The 23,668-nt window shown below is 39.7% G+C and overlaps 1 protein-coding gene across 9 annotated transcripts in view; it reads left to right on the top strand.

Moving 5' to 3' along the window:
- LOC144492865 (phosphatidylinositol-binding clathrin assembly protein) overlaps positions 1-23,668 on the top strand; it is a 148,644-nt gene that overhangs the window by 41,086 nt on the left and 83,890 nt on the right. For all 9 annotated transcript variants that reach the window (XM_078211405.1, XM_078211408.1, XM_078211406.1 and 6 more), the window contains exons 2-6: positions 5,894-6,036; positions 13,335-13,410; positions 13,576-13,678; positions 15,189-15,282; positions 16,815-16,926. In XM_078211405.1, coding sequence (XP_078067531.1) covers positions 5,894-6,036; positions 13,335-13,410; positions 13,576-13,678; positions 15,189-15,282; positions 16,815-16,926 — 528 coding nt within the window. The remainder of the gene's footprint in view (positions 1-5,893; positions 6,037-13,334; positions 13,411-13,575; positions 13,679-15,188; positions 15,283-16,814; positions 16,927-23,668) is intronic.

Below are 23,668 nucleotides of genomic sequence, written 5' to 3'. Positions count from 1 at the left end.
TTGAATAAATCAATAACCCAGCCTCCACTAACTTTCAACAAAGAGAAAAAAATCTCATTAATGTCTTAAAAAGGAGGCTGTTTATTCTCAAACAGCGTAATTGTATTTTTGATAAAATAACGGCAAAGTTCGATGAAGGAAATGCAGTGGATGTTATCTTATGTGGTTTTTAAAAAAGATATTGACCATTTAAAGTATCATTAAAAGGCAGCTTAACAAAATTGAGGCTCATGGAATTGAAGAAGGGTTAGTTTCAATCTGGCTTATGGACAGAAAACAGTGAGTTGTGTCAATGATTGTTTCTCAGACTGGGGGATGGTGGACAGTGGTGTTACCCGAGGTCATTTCCTTGCTTTAAATCATTTTGTTCTAATGTAATTTACTCTTTAGAACCACTTTCGGTTTACAGCATACATCATCTGCACTCTGGGCCACACTCTTGGTTTTGATGCCAGAGCCACTGCTGCAGTCAGCAGAGACCCAGGCTGCAGGGAGATTTCAAGGCCTGAAATCCAGAAGTGCAGGGCATGGGCGGGAAGCTGCCACCACCTGTCCGATGATGAACTATTTTGATCTGGGATGGGTGAACAGGGAGTGACCCCACCCCACACTTCTCCCGTGGCCCTCATGGCTTCATGTTCACACTCGCTCTCATTCTCTCTCACATATCCCAAAATTCTTCCGCGGGACAAGGGCTCAGCCCCAGCAATTTTAATGTTGTCTAATTTCAATGTACATTGCATTTCTGTTAAATTCAGTGATTTATTTTATTGTGCAAGTTATTCCAGTTAGAAGTGCTCAATGCTGCGCTTGTACACCAGTTCCTTTGAACATCTCTTGCTCAGAAAAAAAGCTTTAAAATTGATTCCTAGGGGTATCCATGATTCTTGCAAAGTTGTAGCCACAACTTTAAGTGAGGACTTAGTATTTGATGTATGAAAAAGAGTAAAATCTCAAAACTTGCCAATGATGCCATGGAGGTGTGGGAGAACATGAGGGTGATCCCAATCAACTGCAACAAGACATGGATAAGTTACCTGAATGGATAGTTAAGAGGCAAATGAAATTTAGTATCGAGAAATGTGAAGTGATGCACTTTGGCAGAAGGGACAGGGAAAGGCAATATAGATTAAATGGTGCGGTTCTGAAGTGTGTGCTGGGATAAAGGAACCTGGGGGTCCATATGCACAGATCTTTGAAAGTGACAGGACACTATTTAGCAAAGCATAAGGGATCCTGAGCTTCATAAGTAGAAGTATTGCGTACTAAAGCAGGGAAGTTATTAGGGAACATAGATTTTGGGCAAAAGATAAGAGGGGGGATATGAGGAATAACTTTTTTTTACCGAGTAAGTGGGTAATGAACTGGAATTCGCTGCCAGAGACGATCAATTTCAAAATGAAAAGGATGGGCATTTAAGGGAAATGAACTTGCAGGGCAATGTAGATCGAGCAGTTGAATGGAACTGACTGACCTGATCAACAGAGAGCTGGCATGGACTCGAAGAGCTGAGTGGCCCCTTTCTGTGCTGTTGTGATTCTGTAACTGAGAGGCGATTTAATTGAACCATACAAGATTCTGAAGGAACTTTGCCGGGTAGACACTGAAATTGTTTCCCCTGTACAGGGAATCTGGAATATGGAAGCACGGACTCAAGATAAGCGGTTGATCAGTTAACAATGAGATGAGGAGAAATTCTTCACTCGCAGGGTTCTGCATCTTTAATTTTCTACCTGTGAGCATTGTGGATATTCTATTATTGAGTATATTCAAACTAAGATAGATTTTTGGTGTCTCAAAGGACATGGGAGAGGGCAGGAAAGTGGAGTTGTGGCAGAAGATCAGCTATCATTATATTTGTGGCAGATCAGGCTTACAGGGCCAAATGTTCTCCAATTATGTTGTGTTCTTAAATGCTGCGTAGTAAAATTACATTTAGCAGAAATTGAGGTTTTGGTGATGCCATTCTGTAAGATCATAAGACCATTCTGATTTACTTTGTTCTAAATTGTTGCGATACAGCCACAGCACTGTCTTCTTGTTAAAATGATTATGCAATGTTCAAACATTACCTAAAATTTGTGGATATAGGAATTCAGAATAGTTAAGACACTGGCAGTGAATGAGGTGGATGAACTTTACAGAATTTCCAGCCGGCCACCAATTTTCCAACACCAATTGTCCCATTTTTAATCAAGACAAAGTTTCCAATATATTAACTGCAGCGTGCCTCCATTTTTAACACAATTACTAGGCAGTATTATTGATTTTAGGTAACAATGACTGAAAGGCCATGTTTACTTTCTATTCAATTATGTTCATGTTTGTCTACCAGCAATGATTTAGTTACTGTATATCTTTTCTGTACAAGATTCTCTTGTGACTAACTTTAATAATTGCAAATATTAATTTGCAGAAGAGCACATTTATTATATGGTAATAATATTGAATTACACTTGCAGCTGGATTAGATAGTGAAGTGAATGCACCTTGGGCATAAATTCCTGTAGAATTAATAAGAAGATGCAAAAAAAATGAGAACTGGAAGTCCCACAAATATAGGGTGATAGCAACTGTATAAAAGCAGAACTGAATTCTAATGATTAAATTCCTCTCCCGTTTATCTGCTTCTCAGCTGTTTCAGGTTTATCATGCATTATGCGCAAGTAACGTAATCAAGATTCCGTAGTTGCTATAAAGATGGCAATTTTACCATTTTTGTACACGTTCCAAGCCTCCATTTGGACTTGTTGTATTTCATAATAAGTATAGACATTGCAGGTAAGCGAGGACTTTGTACGGTCCAGCTTAATAATCTGGTTGTCAAATAGGGGAGTAGCTGAATCAAAAAAAAATGGATGACTCAGCTTAATTCATTTTATTGTGGGTTTTATTCTAAAACTTTATTTCTGATACTATAACTCTTAACTCTAAACATGATTAATGGTCGTCTTCGATGACCCAGTTGCCTTCAAGTGTGTTTTTATTTCTGCCCATGGCTGTGAGCTTGCTTTTTAAAACTACATATGGTATTTGTCTTGTTGAAAATTGCAAGAATTAGTCTTATCCTGCATTATTGAGCTACTTGAACAAAATTATTTTATTTTCCTGATGAATCAAGCCTTTTAATCTATGCACAGAGATCCTTATTTGGGTGGAATTGCAATAGACATACTTATTGCTAATCTAGTTTAACTCTTTGCAGAAATAAGTGACTTCACAGGTTACACTTGTAAAATTAAAAATGTGATGCAGGAAACTGAGTAGTGCAGTAATTTAAACAAAAGCATTTTATATCTGGGTTCAAGCCAGCTATATTAATGAGATCAAAATTTCCTCACCAAATATATTTGTAAAGTCTCAATTAAATTCCAAGTGGGCTGGGCTGCAGCCCTTTCCCTAGTATGCCAGTAATTATGATTGTTTTTGACAGTGATGATCAGTCAGGGCTAAATATGGTTTGTGTGGGAATTGTGGCTCATGAAAATGTTTATTTGGGAAGGCACCAAACACATGGAGACACTTCATCAGGAACACTCAAAGTCACTGCATTGGGGCGAGTGCACAAACCTCTCCGCAACCCATCTGCCCGACTCTCCAAGCAGCACCTGTCCCACATATGGCAAAGTCTTCAGTTTACGCATTGGACTTTCTTTGAATCCACCAAACTGAAGTGGCAGCAAGTCATCCTTGATCTGAGGGCCTGCCGAAGAAGAGAGGAGCTGAGACTTGGCACAATGAGATGAATTATAGAAAATTTACTCTGCATCTAACTCTCCTTTGCATACCTGAAATGGAAGTGTCTAGTTTCCCAGCAATACAATCTTACTGGACTTCCATTGAATACATCTTTTGATAGTGTGGTGAGGATTTACTTACTGCCATTAATCACAATTAATGCTATTCCCAAAAAACTGTTACTTTTTAACTGAATATAGTTGATCGTAAGTCTTTGTGACACAATTTAAATGGTTCATTGTGTGTGGGGGCAACTTTTCAACAGAGGGTGTATTTTGTTATCTCGAGTTTTTATTCTTTCATACGATGTGGGCCTTTCTGTCAAGGCCAGCTTTTGTTGCCCATCCCTAATTGCGCTTTAACGATTGGAGTCCTCCTGATGCAGGTACACCCTTAGTGCTGTTAGGAAGAGTGTTCCAGGATTTTGATCCTGGAACAGTGATTTAGTTGCAAGTCAAATGGTGTGTGCTCTGGAGGGGAACTTGCAGGTAGTGGTGATCCCATGCATCTGTTACCCTTCTGGGAGTAGAGCTTGCAAGTTTTGAAGGTGCTGCTGAAGGAGTCTTGGTGAGTTGCTGCAGTTCAATTTGTATATGGTGCGGAGAGAAGGAAAATGAATTTCAATTGTCATTTCATTTCATTTGCATCTAAGCCATATGCCCATAAGGAAGAGGAACTGAGATCTGAACATTATGGAATGCCATTCCTTATTCACAAAAGATTTATTTTCAAAATATATAAATTAGTTCAAATTGGAGAAAGGATTTAGCTCACCTAATATGTAGTTTTAATGCTAGGTTTAATTATTTGTTTGCCATCACAAATGAGACCCAAATCCCTTTTATAGGAAAATTAGATGGTCTTTATTATCAAAAAAATGAGATACCGAAGATAGTTATTTTTGGGCTTTGTTCCAAGTAGCTTTCACTCCAATCCCAATGAATAGTCCATGACATACATCTGTGCTCATTACCACCACTTCAAAATGAAATTCCGTGACATCTGCCAACAAAAATTGAATTAACATTCACTTTATCCATGTTTCTAGTTGAGGCTTTAAAATGGTAATAATACCAGATCAAAGCCTATGTTTAGCAAGTCGACAAAAGGTAATCTTGCATGCTTGCTTTAGTCGAATTGCCAAACTGTGTGAATGTAGTGGAAAATTCTAAATCGCTGTCAGCAAAACTACATTCTGCACTCTCTCCTTTCCTTCTCTATGAATGGCATGCTTTGTCTGTATAGCATGCAAGAAACAATACTTTTCACTGTATACTAATACATGTGACAAATCAAATCATAAAGCCCAATAAAAGAGACCTGTAGTTGAGAATTCTGATTAATTCTAAATATCCAACATGAGGATAATTAGCAGCTAATGTTTAAATATGTGGTTTGAGAATAATACAAAATATCTAAGTAACATATTAATAATGTCGCTAAGAAATTAATTTGTAACATGCAAGTAAAATAAAGATGTTTATTTGTTAATTGTGAATTTATGTAATTAATGTTTGTTAGTTGAATCTATGCAATTAATGATAAGAGAAAGCTTACATAAGCTTTTTGAGTTGGAAAGTGCATTATTGCAATTCGAATGTTACTGCTAAAAACCAAAGAAACTTCAATAGTGAATTATATTCATGAAAGACTTCTGTAAAACGGACAGATGAATGACAGATCAATATTTGAAGGTGTCAAACTATAATTGATTGAAGGACATGCCATTGTTAGATTGACAGAACAGTGAATAAATGAAATTGCTTTTAGTTAAGTGCTGGACTGTATAACCTGATAACAAGTATAACCATTCAGCTTTTTGGCATGAAATCTCAGATCTTTTGAGAATGCCTCATAGCTCATTTGCTGTGTAGATGAAATCAGAGATCTTCCTTTTGGCCAAAAGAAATTTGTCTTAATTGTATGTTTGTCTGAGTATTTTTAATTTGTAATGTTTTTGATTCTGACATTTCAATGTTTTAATAAAAACTAGTTTAATTGAAGAATTTCATTGAACTAAAATTTTTTTAAAATTTATCTTTGTGAAATGAAATGTTTAATGAAAAGTCTTTAAATTAATCTGGCCACCTAGAAGAATTTCCCACAACAAGACCAGAAATGTATTTTTAATGGCCCTTGTGTTGGTTTCTTCCAGATTTAATTCAGTGTACCAATGAGATGAACGTGAACATACCACAAATGGCTGATACTCTTTTTGAAAGGGCAACAAACAGCAGTTGGGTTGTGGTGTTTAAATCTTTAATCACAACACATCATTTAATGATGTATGGGAATGAGGTAAGTGTGTTATCAATTGAATTGCATCTCAAAACTGTTGGCTCATACTATTTTGGAAGCATGGTGCCTAAACTTGTAACCAGATTGGGCAACTTCAGTGTTTTATTTTAATAAACATATTCATGTATCTGCACAGACATGCCATGGTCAGGGAAATTTTGAGCTTCCGTTCTGCTTTTAAGGCTTTGTCATAAAGGTAATGATTAGGTAGATGGGAGTCATCATTCCAGCAGTCATATCCTAGCTGCAGGGTAGTTTTGTTAGTTGAGGTTCTTCTCCCCTATTCCCAATGTGGACATTATATTTGTATCAAATTTGACAGTAACTGTCAACAGGCCATTCATTCAACCATCGAAAGCTAACCTGGGATATTAAGGCCAATTCTCTTGCCACTCCTTGTAATTAGCTAATTTAACAGAGGCCAACGATCAAATCTTGTACCTACTTGATCTTTAAAGGCTATTTTTTCATTCTCAGCATTAGTCAGTCGAAGTGCCAGGAGAGGCCCTAAATAATCTATTATTAAATTATTTTTCCTCTTATTCTCATTCAAACCTTTTGGGCTTCAGGTTAGCTGCTTGTGCACAAACCTGTAAATGTGACCAAATAAAATTAACAAACATTGATGTCTGCTCTGAAGTAAAGGCACTAATTCCTATAATTTTTTTAAAAGAATGTACCTGGTGGGAAGTATTACATAAAGTAATTGAATGTAAAAGATTTTTCCTGTTGTGTTAAAGGATAAGCATTTGCTGACAGATCTATAGTGATTTTTTAAAAATAAACTGAAGTACAATTCTGATGTGTAAAAGTACTTTTTTCTGTCAGAATGGCATTTGGCGCAGACTTTGACGTGTTTTAACCACTGCAGCATAATCAATTGAACGAGCCTTTTCATCCATATATAAGCCATTCTAATTTTTTTTCCCTATGTCTTTCCTTCCCATGCAATAAGATCTTGTGAAGTATTCCATCTACCAGCTCAACATGCACAACACCTCCTGACAGATTGTGTTTCAAATGACTAGCTTTTGGTCTCTGGTCTTGGATTGATTGCAGCTATCTACCAATGAACCAACCACTGCTCCATACAGAATGTAACCAAAACATTACCCATATGAAAGCCTGTGCATCTTTTGTGAAAAGTACAAGGCTAATTAAAGGAACTGAATTTGCCAGAATTCAAGAATTAATGCAAACGTATTCTCCTCAAATTTAATTGATTTGCTGCCAACTGTTTTCATAGAGACCAAAGACTGCATTTAGATAAAAATGCTTTGGCTGCCTAATCTGAAGCAACAGTAGAAATCCTTGGCTATGTAAGATAAACATTGGGTGGTACTATTGTAGTGATGGTGACTGCTTTATCTCAACTTTTCATGCAATAGAAATGAACTATCTATTTACCAGTTTTATATTTGAAATGGCTCAGCATATATGTGCTTTCCCTCCCTTTTTTTCTTTCCCGCTCCCCAAAATAAGTGCATTTGAGATTTTAGCCTAGTACTAAAGGAGTCACTTTAGGTCAGGATTGTTTTCTATTATTAAATTGACCATTGCCAAACATAAAACGTTCCTTGATCCTCTGTATTGATCCCCAGACTCTTCCCTTATCTCTGTTTGATATTGGTCTTTTACCTTTTTTGAGATGATTTTAAAAGGGAGATTATAACCCATAGTTCAGTTCTTGGCTTGGCTCTACATGGCTCTATCACAATGATTGTAGACAATTTGTTGGATTACATTCATCTTAGTTTGAGAGGCAAGATAAAACAAATTGAAGACTGAAGAATATGTTGCAAACAGCATTTGCAGTTTAAAACCCAGGTCATGTTAAGTTATTTTCTTATAGAATGCTATGAAGTACGTTGGGTCCTGATTACTTGTCAAAGAAACTGCTAGTGTGATGCTCTTCTTGAACTAACCCTTGATGCATGGTTATACAAGTTATGAAAACAAGTAAAACTTGGTTGTAAATTTGGAGTGTACTTTTGATACGTAGTTGAGCTGTCTCCATTTTGAAACCACCATTGTATCTTTGAATTCCATAAGGTGTTCCATAACTTTTCCCCTCATCCCTGGTCTGATCACTGAACTGGTTAGGGAACCATACTTGTTATCTCCAAGGAACAGTTGCAGAGTCTTTTGTACAAATCCAGGCTAGATCTTCATGAGTAATTGGAGGTATTTCAAGCACTTGAGTCTGGCAAAGTTGTTCCATTGTTCTGGGATAGTTCATAAATGTTTCTACATGGATCTCACATTGAGTTGCATTTTCATTGGTCTTGATGGGATGTTTGCTAAGATTTCTGTAAATGTGATCTTGAACAGTCAGTGGCAACTACATTGGAAACCAAGGTCCACCAGGTCCAACTACAAGGAAGACCAGAATTCCTCAATACAGTGATTCCATTGGATCTGTTTTGAGGTTGCCAGCAGATCTAATACCTACACTTCAGAAACTGGCAGCATAGCTGCTCAAAAACAATGTGAAAAGGTCTCTTACAATCATATTGTGCTCCATATTTTCAAAAGCTGAAAGCTTCAGATCTCCCACCCAAGTGCCTGGTGAACTTCTTAGTTTGCCAACTATTTACACTGGTTTGGAAATGTCTTAGAAACTCTGGCAGATATGTGGTTATATCATAGTGAATGGCTGCATCGCATGTCAGAGCCATGGAGGTCTGCAACACAAAAAAGCCCTTCGGCCCATCTGCACTGGTCAATGACAAACCACCCAACTATTCTAATCACATTTTCCAGCACTTGGTCCATAGCCTTGTGTGCCTTGGCACCACAAGTGCACATCTAAATATGACCTGCCCTTTTATTTTTCTTGGTTATAGGGAGTGATACAGATTTGTTGGGAGGAATGCCCCAAGGCTTTTATATCACTCTTGCACATCCTGCCTCAAAACTGCTAGTTCTTCAAGTCAAAGCTGTAATAACAGTTTTTGAAGTGAATTTGAACAGTGCCTTCCGAGTGACTTAACAGACTTGTGTAGAGTTAAGGCATGCAGACCTACAAGGTTGTAACTTTAATCTTAGGTGTATACTTAGTTTGCTGCTCCTGGCTGTGTCATTGATAGGGGCAAAATGATAAAATGATTACAGCATAGAAGGGAGTCATTTGGCTTGCTTGTCTGTGCCAGTAAGAGCAACGCTGCTTGCCCAATCCCCCACCCTTTCCCATATACCAGCTGTGCTTTACTCTTCAGGTGTTTATTTCCTGAAAGCCACAATTGATCCTTCCTCCACCACACTCCGTGCATCCAAATCCTAATCACTTGCTGCATGTGGTTGGAAAAGCAGGAGGAGGCCATATAAAATAGGCTATAATTCTAAAGGGGTGCAGAAGCAGAGGGACATGGTAATATAAGTGCACAAATCATTGAAGATTCCAGGGCAGGTTGCGAAAGCAGTTACTGTAGCACACAGGATCCTACCCTTCATAAATAGAGGCTTAGAATGCCTTAGCAAGGAAATTATGATAAACCTGTATCAATAACACTGGTTTGGCTTCAGGTGGAGTATTGTGTACATTCTAGGCACCACACATTAGGAAGGATATGAAGGCATTGGATAGGATGCAATAAACGTTCCTGGATGAGAATTCAAGAGATTTGATAAAGTTGCTCAAAATCATATGGTGTCTGGAGAAAGTAGATGAGTAGAAATTGTTCCCTTTGAAGGAAGATTGAGAACCAGAGGAAATCGATTTGATATGAATGGCAAAAGAAGCAAAGGTGACCTGAGGGAAAACCTCCTTTATGCAGTGAATGATTGGGGTCTGGAGTTCATTGCTTGAGTGTGGTGGTGGCAAATTCAGTCAAGGTCTTCAAAAGAGAATTGCATAATTACACACACAATCTGGTTTACTTTCAATTGCCCTCTGTTAGCAGAAATAATGAGCACATTTCTTTCCCTAAAGGACATCAATGAACCAGATTGGTTTTTACAACAATGGTTTTGTGGTTCCCATTGGACCAGCTTTTAATTGTAGTTTTACTAATTTGATTTGTTCCACCATCTGCTGTGGTGGGATTTGAACTGTTTCACTATACATCAACCTGGGCCTCTGAATTACTAGTCCAGTGACATTACCATGACGCCACCACCTCCCTTCTCAAACTGAGCATCATACACCAGATGGGATCTGACCAGTGCTCTATATGACTGAAGCATCACTTGCTTAATTTTGAATATATATACCTTGCGATAAAAGCAAGCAATCCATTAACATTTATCTTGCCTGTCATCCAATTACCAACATGTCAAATCAACCCTGATTTTATTGAATGGTGGAGCAGGCGCTAGAGGCCAAATGGCCTACTGCTTCTGTTTCCTGTGTATGAAGTCACATATATACCAGACCGACAGCAATGTGGTGGACTTCTAACTCGCCTCTAAAATGGCCTAGCAAGCCACTCAGTTGGATCAGTATGTTACGAAGTCTAAAAGAAATTAAACTGGATGGAACACCCAGCATTGATCCAGGCACCGGAAACGACAACAGCATACCCTGTCCTGTTGGCCCTGCAAAGTCCTCCTTGCTAATGTGGGGGCTTGTATAAAAATTGGGAGATCTATCCCACTGACCAGACTAGCATGAACGAATCAAACCTTACAGACATTGTCCCAGACACCACCACTATCCCTGGGTATGTCCTGTCCCACCGACAGGATAGACCCACCAGAAGGGATGGAACAGTGCTATACAGTCCATCATTTGGCTCAGTAGCACGACGAGTGACTAAGCTGGCCAAGTCCTAAAGAACATAGTTGCTAGACTGGGTCTTCGGCAGGTGAAGAGGATTCCGACAAGAGGGAAAAACATATTTGACCTCATCCTCACCAATCTACCTATTGCAGATGCATCTGTCCATGACAGTATTAGGAGGAGTGACAACCTCATTTTCCTTGTGGAATTCTCTCCCGAACAGCACTGTGGGTGTACCTACACCTTGGACTGCAGCGGTTCAAGAATTCAGCTCATGACTACCACCTCAATGGTAACTAGAGATGAACAATAAATGCTGGCCAAGCCTGTAATGCTCACCTCTTGTAAATTAATTTTTAAAAAGATACACTGGAAGAGCCACAGTGCAGTTTCAGAGAGTTCCACTATTTTGATGCAGCAACAGTGAAAGAATTGCGATAAAGTTTCCAGTGGTGTGTGACTTGGGAGGGAAATTTGCAGGTGGTGGTGTTCCCATCTGTCTGCTGCTCTCAGGATGTAAACGTTTGAGAGAATGTAGAAAAGATTCATGAGAATTATTCCAGTGAGGAAAGTTTTAGTTATGTGGACATATTGGAAAAGCTTGAGTTGCTTTTCTTGGAGAAGAGAAGATTGAACTTGATATTGTGTTGATGGGATTATTGCAACCCGTGGATTTGTTGGGGACAACCTTAAATCTTGAGAATGCGAAAGGAATAAGTTAAAAAGTAATGTTAATGTCAATGCATTTGTTTAACCAGGTGCTCAAAATTTAGTTTTGGACTTATTATTAATATGTTTAATGCACCCCTGGTATTAATGTGTCTTGCTGGGTGGTGTTCAGCACCAGAAATTATATGGATTAAAAGTTGAATAATAAATAAGAGTATGCTTTCAAAATGTGCACTGGATCAAATAACTTTGTATTGTCAGGGTCCTGAACCAGAACCCGAAATTACATTAGGATGCCAGATTAGACCCCAACAATTTTTCTACTTGGCATAAATGTGAGGATAAGATGTTCCAGGAGTAATTCGACTGACAAATTACGGATTTTTAATAGTAGAACAAACTTTATTTAATAACACAGTTTAACTCTAACAAATGAAGCAACTAAAATCTTAACAGTTAAACAGTATTTAAAAATGAAAGGAAACACCTTTAATTTCTAATTTGTGACTGTTTCAGTTACAAATAAGCAACATTTTTCTTCCAGACTCAAAAGCCATTTTAAATACAGTTAGCAACCATAAATATACTTGGTATAATAAGTGTAGACAGACTTAAAGCTTTCAGAGAGAGAGAGAGAATGAGTTTCATCAACTTGCAGAAACTCTCTGGGCCTGATTTTACCATCATGTTGCGCCCGTTTTCAGGTACGAAAACTTGGTAAAGTCGGGTGTGAGGTGAGTAGCGTGATCCGCGCCGGTTCACCCTTTACCAAGGGCCGAAAATGGCCACAGTCGGGACTATGCCCGAAACAGGCGCAACGTCAATTTAAATGCACTTGCATGCATTTAAATTGACTTATTGTCACCCAAACTTACCGGCACTTCCCCCTTAACCACCGCGTTCGCCCATCCAGATTCGGCAAAGGTCCAATTTGGACACTCCAGCTGCTGAGAAGGGAAGTTTCGAGCATCAGGCGGCACTCTGCTTCAGATCGGTTGGTGGGGGGGGCGAGGGAGGGAGGTGGGTCAGATGGCTCCACTCAGATCAGGATGGGGGGACAGGGGGGCTCCACTACCACGCTGCCTTGCCTCTGCTCAGTGAGGGGAAAGGGGGGGTCTGCTGCCACTCTGCGTGTGATCAGTGGGGGGAAGGGGATCAGGGGGCTGCGATCAGTCTGGGTGTTGGGGCCTGGGGAGATAAGGGGGTCATTAATGTTGTGGGGGTGGGGCAATGTCTGTGGGGGCCGGGGGGAGGCATTATCCAGTCTGGGAACGATGTGGCAGGGGAGTGTTTTTCTATCTTATTGTGCATGTGTAGTTGGAGGCACTGATCGGAGCTGCAGCATTTTGGGCGTGTTAAGCCCCGCCCACAGGCTTCTGCAGCGCAATCTAGAATCGCTGCTTTTTTTTTTTCAGGCAGAATGCGTATTGGAGCGCCTGAGAACAGATCTAAAAGTCCGATCTGAAACACTCCCAGTTTCAAGTCCGCCCAGCACTTAGAATACAAATGGTAAAATAGGGCCCTCTGTCTTCAAGCAATTCCCGGCCAGAACTAAAAGCTGTTATTTCTTCTCCAGACCTAGCTCCTCCTGTTGACCACATTATCACATGACTTGGCCAATCAGCCTAATCAAAAACCCACGTGGAAAACTTAATCTATAAACAAATATTCCATTAGCTCCATCCTAAGTGCACAACTACATGGCTAATGAGTAAATAATCCTGCTCTCCCAACATCTGAACTGATTTTCTTCCAGACAGACTGGCTCCCTCAGAAAAAAGCTGAATTTTAACATTCCCCTTGTACAAAAAATATATATATTCATATCGATTGTACATGTATCACAGTATTGATACTGACATTGTACCAAATTTCAGATTCCAGCTAATGACCTCTTTCTTTCCTGCAGCGTTTTATCCAGTATTTGGCTTCCAGAAATACATTGTTCAACTTGAATAACTTTTTAGATAAAAGTGCCATGCAAGGTAAGTTATATTTGTGAGTAAAGAACATGTACATTGGCTATACCTAAATACTATTAATTATTAAAGTTTGTTTTACTCAGCTCACCCCAATTTTAAATTTATCATATAAAACTTAAAAACATGGTTTAATGTCAATGATTATAACATTCTCTCCAATCCTTGCAGGATATGACATGTCTACTTTCATCAGACGGTATAGCAGATATCTAAATGAAAAGGCACTCTCCTATAGACTAATGGCAGTCGACTTCACCAAAATGAAAAGAGGGTATGTCTATTAAGTGGTTCTTAACCAATTAAACAAACGTCATGCATGGCATTGATGCAATATTTAGTAGTATAGGATTAAATCCAATGTAGTAATATTAGAGTAATTAGTGCATAGAAAATAATAATGAAGTTACATTTGGGGCATCTGTGTGCTTCTGATACCACCATAGGGCTCTTATTTGAATTATTTAAAATTTCCAGAGATTGTCAGTAAAAAAAAATTAAAACTCATCCAAGGTAAATGCTTATTCCTGATGAAGGAAAAATAAACAAAAAATGTTGAAAATCTGAAGAAGAGAAAATGCTGGAAACTCTTAGCAAATTAATCAATATCTGAAGTGGGAGTGGATAAATTAATGGAGAGAGAACACAGCCAATGTTTAAAGTCAGGATGACCCTTAGAGCAGCATCCACAGTATTTTATTTTTCTATTATATGGATAAATTAATGTTTGAGGTGTAAATATGTTTTATCTTCCAAATAGAGATCGGCTTCTGCAATATGTGTAATAAAGTCCCATGCTTTACACATCCCATATTTAATCTCTGCATGCCAATCAGTGTAATAATTAAACTTATTCCTGGCTGTCATGGACATTTTCTCAAGTCTTTGCTAGTTTCCAGAGTCTGAAACATGGCAGTGTTTTACTGTCACCTTTTCTTTAAAGGTCAAATTTGCTGAATATAGCGCCCACCCCCTAACCCGCCACCGCCACACACGGACATGCATACATTACTTCCTCCACTTTTAATTTTATTTTTGCCTTTAGCTAGTTACTTTTAGTTCTTTTATTTCCTTTTATATAGGTTTTACCATTAGTCTCCTATTCATTTTTATTGTGCTTTTTTTTGGTCTACTAGGATGTATCTTGTTAACAAGTATTTTCTTATAACTGTTTTATATATTTTTGAAAGAAGTTTGATTTCCAGAGAGATGTTACAAATTTTGGAGCTCCATTATAGGTTTGATAGAATAACACACCTGTTATATCATCTTTTTTTATTGTGAAACATCTCTAGCTTTTTCTTTGGTCTACTGGGATATATCTTTTTGTTACCATGTATTTTCTTCTAACTGTTTTATATATTTTTGAAAGAAGTTTGATTTCCAGAGAGATATTACAAATATTGGAGCTACATTATAGTTTTTATAGAATAACACTCCTGCTGTTATATCTTCAGACTTACTGAGCAACATCTCAGGACACCTGCTGGTTCTGTAACTGTGGAATGTCTGAACTCTGTTAAGTACATATTGTGCTTTATGATTAGTAGAAATAGAAACCCAGCATGTTATACTTTGTTTGACATGATAACCTTGTACTTTATCTCGCCCATACCAAAATTTTGTTTTTTTTTTGTTCCATGCTTCCTAGATAGCAGTGCATTTTATTTCTGCTGAGCTACTTAACAAATAGTGTATTCTCTTCAGCTAGATGATATGGGAGGAATGTTGAATTAATAGCACTAATGTACAAAATGTTACTATAATTTAATATTCTCTATCAGGATGGATGGAGTAATGAGAACTATGAATACAGAAAAACTGCTGAAGACGCTGCCTCTAATACAGAATCAGCTGGATGCACTCTTAGACTTTGATGTATGTACAAGTGGTTTTTTTTGTGCCCTATCCAATAGCCCATACTTAATCAAATATGCTGTAAGATGTGTAGGGAATTGATCCATGTCTTACAAGTGTTTGCTTTGTGTGTAAAATTCTCTTTCAATTGTGACCATACCTCATTTTAATTACAAAAATGACTTCCCCTTTTTAGTTCCTTGATGTTTAATGTCTGGTTAAGACGTGGGGAAGTACTTAATGTCCTTCCATGTGGCAGGTTTTTGGCTGGGATGGCATTTAATCAGGTGCTTCCCAAGTCCACCCCAATTAACTCTGTGGCTGGACAGCCTTTCTGCCCCGCTGCCAGTTGAAACCTTGAAGTAGGCAATCATTGCCCACTTAAAAGCCTCTTCCAGCTGCTGATGTGGGGAGCACATCAAGCAAACTTATACAGGGTGGCTGCAGACTCCTTGGGGAGAGGGGCAGTTCAAAGGCACTCCGGGTCTGATCGAAGAATTCACCGCTGAGTTTAACAATTTCAGACTATAAATTCTGTTGCCCCACCCTGCCACCCCCATTTTTGGTTCCCTTTCTTTGCGTGTTTCTGGTTTTCTCTTGTACCACTGTCTGAAAACAAAAAGAGCATCTCTAGGTGCATTTTGTTTCTTTTCTTGGTCCATCACCATTCTCTTTTGCCCTCCAAGACTGTCATTCAATCTCTCCTGTTTTCTATCCTAGACCTTCCTTTGTCCTTCTCCAGCCAGTCCTTGCTCAAAGCCTGTTGCATCTCAACTTTTCCCAGTTCTGCTGAAACAGCCATCGACCTGAAACATTAAGTTTGTTTTCATCTCCACAGATGCTGCCAGACCTGCTGAGTATTTCCAGCATTTTCTGTCTTTATTTCTGATTTCCAGCATCAACAGTATTCTGCTTTTTGATGCACGTATAGTTTTTGAGCTTGCACTGCTCCACCAAGCCCTTCCACCAGTGATAGCATCAGTTACTTGCAGAATAATGCTTCATGTACTTTACTGTTAGTTCCAATGTACTGGTAAGACATTGCTACTTCTCACACGAACCTTATGGTCCCTGAGGTTAGTGTATTTTAGTTTCACTTCAGTTTTGTTGAGCTCATCCACTCAACTCCATAACTCTGGTTTCCATCGGGACGTCCTTGAATTTGGCATTCATATTTTTATTTGTGCTGTGATTTTGCATTGTCTTAAGGGACTTTATCTCCGAGAGCCACTAATGACTTGTACAGAACCTCTGGGTGAAATTCTTCTCGCTTAGTTGTGACTTGACTGCAAATCAGCTAACTATACATATCTTGATTAAATTCCTGACATGCTTCTAAATTTGAGTCGCAGCAACCTAGCTGCCCCAGTTAGAGGGCTACTACTTGCAATTATCTTTTCCAGACACATTTAATAGATTACTTCAAGCAAGTTTGAGACTTTGATCCACTTTGTAGGCTGAAATCAAGGTTAGGTTTAAGATGAGATTTTTTTTAAACACAGCATACCACTTTTTTTGTACAGATGTTTTCATGTTTCTGTCTTTGAATACAGGCAAATCCAAATGAACTAACTAATGGAGTAATAAATGCTGCCTTCATGCTACTGTTCAAAGATTCCATCAGACTTTTTGCAGCCTACAATGAAGGGATCATCAACTTACTTGGTGAGCAATAAATTGTGTGGAGATTTTGGCTTTGAACAACGGATTGGATGGAAAATTGTTACTAATAGAGTGTACTGTGAGTTGTAATCTATAACAATGAATCTGTCTGATAGTAAGGTATTCCATGCAGACTGGGTTTGTTCAATTTATTTTACATGTATCTGTTGTAAATAGGTAACTGGACAAGTCATGCAGACCTTTTCCTCCAAATGGAATAAGTGGTCACATCTTCCTCCTCCTATGTAATCATTCAGTTGTAACTATCTTCTTCAATTTGTTATAACTAGGGACAATTTAAAATGTCTCTATAGTATATTCTAAAATGCCTTTCTAATTAAAAGCTTCTAGGGCCACTGTGAATAGTTTGTCCAAAAATAATTCTTGCATAATCTCCATCTTAAGAAATCTTAATTTGTCACATAGCATCAGAGAACTGTTTTTCAACTCCATTGTGCAGAATCTGCCTAAGGTTCTGCAACACTTGAAACTGTTTTCTCTAGATGATAAAATGAGCTTTTATTGTATTTTTTTTCTCTACTGGTAGAGGCAAATTGTTGTAGGTCTGTATTGGAATAGAACATAAGAACATAAGAAACAGGAGCAGGAGTAGGCCATCTAGCCCCTCGAGCCTGCCCCGCCATTCAATAAGATCATGGCTGATCTGAAGTGGATCAGTTCCACTTACCCGCCTGATCCCCATAACCCCTAATTCCCTTACCGATCAGGAATCCATCTATCCGTGATTTAAACATATTCAACGAGGTAGCCTCCACCACTTCAGTGGGCAGAGAATTCCAGAGATTCACCACCCTATGAGAGAAGAAGTTCCTCCTCAACTCTGTCCTAAACTGACCCCCCTTGAACTCGAGGGCACAGCCTCAAAATAAGTGGAAAGAATCTCTCCATCTCTACCCTATCCAGCCCCTTCATTATCTTATAGGTCTCTATAAGATCCCCCCTCAGCCTTCTAAATTCTAACGAGTGGGTAGAACAAGGACAGGAATGGTTGTTGGATGTTCCGGGGTATAGATGTTTCAGTAAGTGTAGGGAAGCTGGTAAGAGGTGGAGGAGTAGCATTGTTAATCAAGGATAGTTTAACGGCTGCGGAAAGGCACTTCGAGGGGGATCTGCACACTGAGGTAATATGGGCTGAGGTTAGAAATAGGAAAGGAGCGGTCACGTTGTTAGCAGTTTACTATAGGCCCCCAAATAGTAATAGAGATGTGGAGGAAGAAATTGCTAAGCAGATTATGGATAGGTGTGGGGGTCACAGGGTGGTTGTCATGGGGGACTTTAACTTTCCAAATATTGATTGGAACCTTTGTAGGTCAAATAGTTCGGATGGGGCAGTTTTTGTGCAGGAGGGTTTCCTGACACAATATGTGGATAGGCCGACAAGAGGTGAGGCCACATTGGATTTGGTACTGGGAAATGAACCGGGCCAAGTGTTAGATTTGGTTGTGGGAGAGCACTTTGGAGATAGTGACCACAATTCGGTGTCTTTTGTTATTGCAATGGAGAGGGATAGGACCGTACGGCAGGGCAAGGTTTACAATTGGGGGAGAGGTAATTATGATGCGATTAGGCAAGAATTAGGGGGCATAAGTTGGGAACAGAAACTGTCAGGGAAAGGCACTAATGAAAAGTGGAACTTTTTTAAGGAACAAATACTGGATGTCCTTGATAGGTATGTCCCTGTCAGGCCGGGAGGAAATGGCCAAGTGAGGGAACCGTGGTTCATGAAAGAGGTGGAATGTCTTGTGAAAAGGAAGAGGGAAGCTTATGTAGGGATGAGGAAACAAGGTTCAGATGGCTCGATTGAGGGTTACAAGATAGCAAGGAACGAGCTGAAAAAGGGGCTTAGGAGAGCTAGGAGGGGACATGAGAAGTCCTTGGCGGGTCGGATCAAGGAAAACCCCAAGGCTTTTTACTCTTATGTGAGGAATAAAAGAATGACCAGGGTGAGGTTAGGGCCGGTCAAGGACAGTAGTGGGAACTTGTGTATGGAGTCAGTAGAGATAGGCGAGGTGATGAATACTTTTCTTCAGTGTTCACCAAGGAGATGGGCCATGTTTTTGAGGAAGAGAAGGTGTTACAGGCTAATAGGCCGGAGGAAATAGATGTTCGGAGGGAAGATGTCCTGGCAGTTTTGAATAAACTGAAGGTCGATAAGTCCCCTGGGCCTGATTAAATATATCCTAGGATTCTTTGGGAGGCAAGGGATGAGATTGCAGAGCCTTTGGTTTTGATCTTTGGGTACTCGCTGTCCACGGGGATGGTGCCAGAGGACTGGAGAATGGCGAATGTTGTTCCTCTGTTTAAGAAAGGGAATAGAAATGACCCTGGTAATTATCGACCGGTTAGTCTTACTTCGGTGGTTGGTAAATTGATGGAAAAGGTCCTTGGGGATGGGATTTACAACCATTTTAGAAAGATGCGGATTAATCCGGGATAGTCAGCACGGATTCGTGAAGGGCAAGTCGTGCCTCACAAATTTGATTGAATTTTTTGAGGAGGTAACTAAGTGTGTTGATGAAGGTAGGGCAGTTGGTGTCATATACATGGATTTTAGTAAGGCGTTTGATAAGGTCCCCCATGGTAGGCTTATGATGAAAGTAACGAGGTGTGGGATAGAGGGAAAGTTGGCCGATTGGATAGGTAACTGGCTATCTGATCGAAGACAGAGGGTGGTGGTGGATGGAAAATTTTCGGACTGGAGGCAGGATGCTAGTGGAATGACGCAGGGATCAGTGCTTGGTCCTCTGCTCTTTATGATTTTTATTAATGATTTAGAGGAGGGGGCTGAAGGGTGGATCAGTAAATTTGCTGATGACACCAAGATTGGTGGAGTAGTGGATGAGGTGGAGGGCTGTTGTAGGCTGCAAAGAGACATAGATAGGATGCAAAGCTGGGCTGAAAAATGGCAAATGGAGTTTAACCCTGATAAATGTGAGGTGATTCATTTTGGTAGGACTAATTTAAATGTGGATTACAGGGTCAAAGGTAGGGTTCTGAAGACTGTGGAGGAACAGAGATCTTGGGTCCATATCCACAGATCTCTAAAGGTTGCCACTCAAGTGGATAGAGCTGTGAAGAAGGCCTATAGTGTGTTAGCTTTTATTAACAGGGGGTTGGAGTTTAAGAGCCGTGGGGTTATGCTGCAACTGTACAGGACCTTGGTGAGACCACATTTGGAATATTGTGTGCAGTTCTGGTCACCTCACTATAAGAAGGATGTGGGAGCGCTGGAAAGAGTGCAGAGGAGATTTACAAGGATGCTGCCTGGTTTGGAGGGTAGGTCTTATGAGGGAAGGTTGAGGGAGCTAGGGCTGTTCTCTCTGGAGCGGAGGAGGCTGAGGGGAGACTTGATAGAGGTTTATAAAATGATGAAGGGGATAGATAGAGTGAACGTTCAAAGACTATTTCCTCGGGTGGATGGAGCTATTACAAGGGGGCATAACTACAGGGTTCATGGTGGGAGATATAGGAAGGATATCAGAGGTAGGTTCTTTATGCAGAGAGTGGTGGGGTATGGAATGGACTGCCTGCAGTGATAGTGGAGTCAGACACTTTAGGAACATTTAAGCGGTTATTGGATAGGCACATGGAGCACACCAGGATGATAGGGAGTGGGATAGCTTGATCTTGGTTTCAGATAAAGCTCGGCACAACATCATGGGCCGAAGGGCCTGTACTGTTCTATGAATACAAACCCAATCTGCTCAGTCTCTCCTCATAGTCAACACCCCTCATCTCTGGTATCAACCTGGTGAACCTTCTCTGCACTCCCTCCAAGGCCAATATATCCTTCCGCAAATAAGGTGACCAATACTGCACACAGTATTCCAGCTGCGACCTCACCAATGCCCTGTACAGATGCAGCAAGACATCTCTGCTTTTACATTCTATCCCCCTTGCGATATAGGCCAACATCCCATTTGCCTTCTTGATCACCTGTTGCACCTGCAGACTGGGTTTTTGCATCTCGTGCACAAGGACCCTCATGTATATAATAGAAAAGTCAATACAAAAAGAGACCATTCAGTTTGCAGCTAATGCTCTAACTCCATTATCCTGTTCTTTAGTTTTCCTTTTCCTTTTAACATGTTTCTCTCATACTCCGTCTTAAATGTGACTGTCATCATTAGTTAACTAACAGTTTTCAATTATTTTCCTCCCTGGAAGCATAAAGGGGGAGTTTTTGCAGTAGTGGGAGCATGCTGAATAGAAAGTAGTGTTAAATATTTTCTCTCCAAAATCATTCCTGAACCTTGCATCACCGGTCCCCTAGAACACTGGCCATAAGCCTGTGCTGTTACATTGTTTAGGCAGAGAAAAGTTCTAGTTAAGTCTGATCATCTTGGAAATAAATCTGGATCTACATATATATATTTGCAGTTTATTTTTATGAAGCATTAGTTGTCAAAATTAGTTTTTGAACCAAAATGAGTTAGTTTTGACCAAAATAATCTAATAAATTATCTTAAATCAGCACTAGTCCTGTGGCAAAGTTATATCTTTTCGATGTAAATTAGGTTGAGAATAAGGTTGTGCGTATGTTAGCCTAAAAATAGAAATGAGAAAGCTGCTTACCTTGTATATTCTCATTCAAAGGCCATGATTCCATCTGTTGCCAACTATCCAGTGTTTCCATTTTGTAATGATGTCAAGCCTATATCATTACAGGTTTCCTCACTAGAAACATGATCATCTTTATTCTACTTGCACTCAAGTACATCTACAATATTTTAAAGTGAAGGTTTACTTAAAGGGAAGAGCAAGTCTTGTGTATGTTCTTCCTTTCTCCTCACCACCTGTTATTTGTTTGCATTCAAAACATACACACACCATTCAACTTTAGATGTCCATATTTTTAATGCTATTTCAAGCTGCACTTTTTCTAATGTGGAACTAGGACTTCCTAAGTCCTAAGGACTTCCTAGAAATTGACTTCCTAATTGTCGTTGGGATATCACAGTTGGATTTTTATGGCCTTGGAAATACAGCTTCAATATAGTGAGTAATGTACATTACCTGGTGAAACCCCTAATGTTAAAGTGCATCTGGCTTAATATGAGTAGTGTTACAGGAAATTAGCTTGTAGCCTTAAATATTAATTTATATTTGTTTGTCACCTATATTAGTTTTAAATTTTGTAAGCTGAAAAGCTTCATTCATGTTGGGGAGCATATGAGAGGCAGATTGAGATGTAAGCAGGGCAAAACATTGGAAATTGATGCAAGACTCTTTATAACCACCATCTATTAACTTGTTCAGGTCAGGATCCTGACCGTGGCTTAAGTAGATTAGGCATTTCTTTTTACCCTCAATAAGGAGTCCTCACAGAAATTGGTGTGGTCCTTATATCCCCCTCCCCCACTAAAGTATGTCTGGTGGCTGATTCTCAGCTTCAACATGGATGAGTGTAATTAGTGAAAGATCATGAAGAAAAAATACTTTAAAATAGGAATGATCTGAGATTTTTTTTTAATTGTTTAAAATAAATTCCAGGTGAACAGTGGTGAGAAGTTTGGAGACCATTGGGCATAAGGGTACGAGGGTGGTAGAGGAAAAGGGAAGATAGAAGCTCTGGTTGAAGAGTTTGGGGAAGGACTGGCAGGTGATATAGTTGTATCTTTCAGTGGAAAGTGTGTTCTCTGAGGTGTTGCAAGCTCTGCTGGAACTTGCTGCTCTTCAAATCAAAGAACTTTTCTTAGAATTTTATTCTTAAGAACTGTACTGAATGCCCTCACAATGGAGAAAATCAGATCATCCTTTGTGTCTGAACTTCCCTTTAAAGGGGGCAGCACAGTGGTTAGCACTGCTGCCTCACAGCGCCAGGGACCCAGGTTCAATTCCTGGCTTGCTTGACTGTCTGTGTGGAGTTTGCATGTTCTCCCTGTGTCTGTGTGGGTTTCTTCCGGGTGCTCTGGTTAGGTGCATTGGCCATGCTAAAATTCTCCCTCCGTGTGCTCGAACAGGCGCTGGAGTGTGGCGACTAGGGGATTTTCACAGTAACATCTTTGCAGTGATAATGTAAGCCTACTTGTGACTAATAAATAAACTTTACTTTAAAAGTTGATCCATGCCAATAAAAAACGAAGTAGTCTATTTAAGTTTTTTACAACCACGCAAGAAATTTCATGCAATGTTTAAAAAAAAATGAACTGCTCAGAACATGAGGCAAAAAGCAGTAGGATTTATTTTTTATTTACGGGATGTTGGTGTCCTGCTAGACCAGAATTTATTGCCCATCCCTAGGTGCCTTTTGGAAGATGGTGGTGAGTTATTTTCTCAAAGTCCCTGAGATGTGGATACACCGTCAGTGCTGTTAAGGAGGAAATTAAGGATTTTGACCTAATGACAGTGAAGGAACGTCAATATATTTCCAAGTCAGGATGGTGAGTGACTTGGAGAGAACCTCCAGGTGGTGGTGTTCCCAGATATCTGCTGCTCTTGTCCTTGTAGATGGTCGTTGGTTTGGAAGGTGTCACCGAAGCCTGCTACGACTGTGCATTGGTGGTGAAGGAATAGCAATCAAGTGGGCTGCTTTGTCCTGGATGGCGTTAAGCTTCTTGAGTGTTGTTGGAGCTGCATTCATCCAGGCACATTACAGTCTGATTTATACCTTTTAGATGGTGGACAGGCTTTGGGGAGTCAGGGGGTGAATTACCCATAGAATCCCTACAGTGCAGAAGAGGCCATCTGGCCCATTGAGTCTGCACTGATTCTGTCAGATTGC

Source organism: Mustelus asterias, chromosome 4 (genome assembly GCF_964213995.1).
Source record: "Mustelus asterias chromosome 4, sMusAst1.hap1.1, whole genome shotgun sequence".
Lineage (NCBI taxonomy): Eukaryota > Metazoa > Chordata > Chondrichthyes > Carcharhiniformes > Triakidae > Mustelus > Mustelus asterias.
The sequence above is the reverse complement of the archived record's forward strand: the minus strand, read 5'-3'. Positions and strand labels throughout refer to the sequence as shown.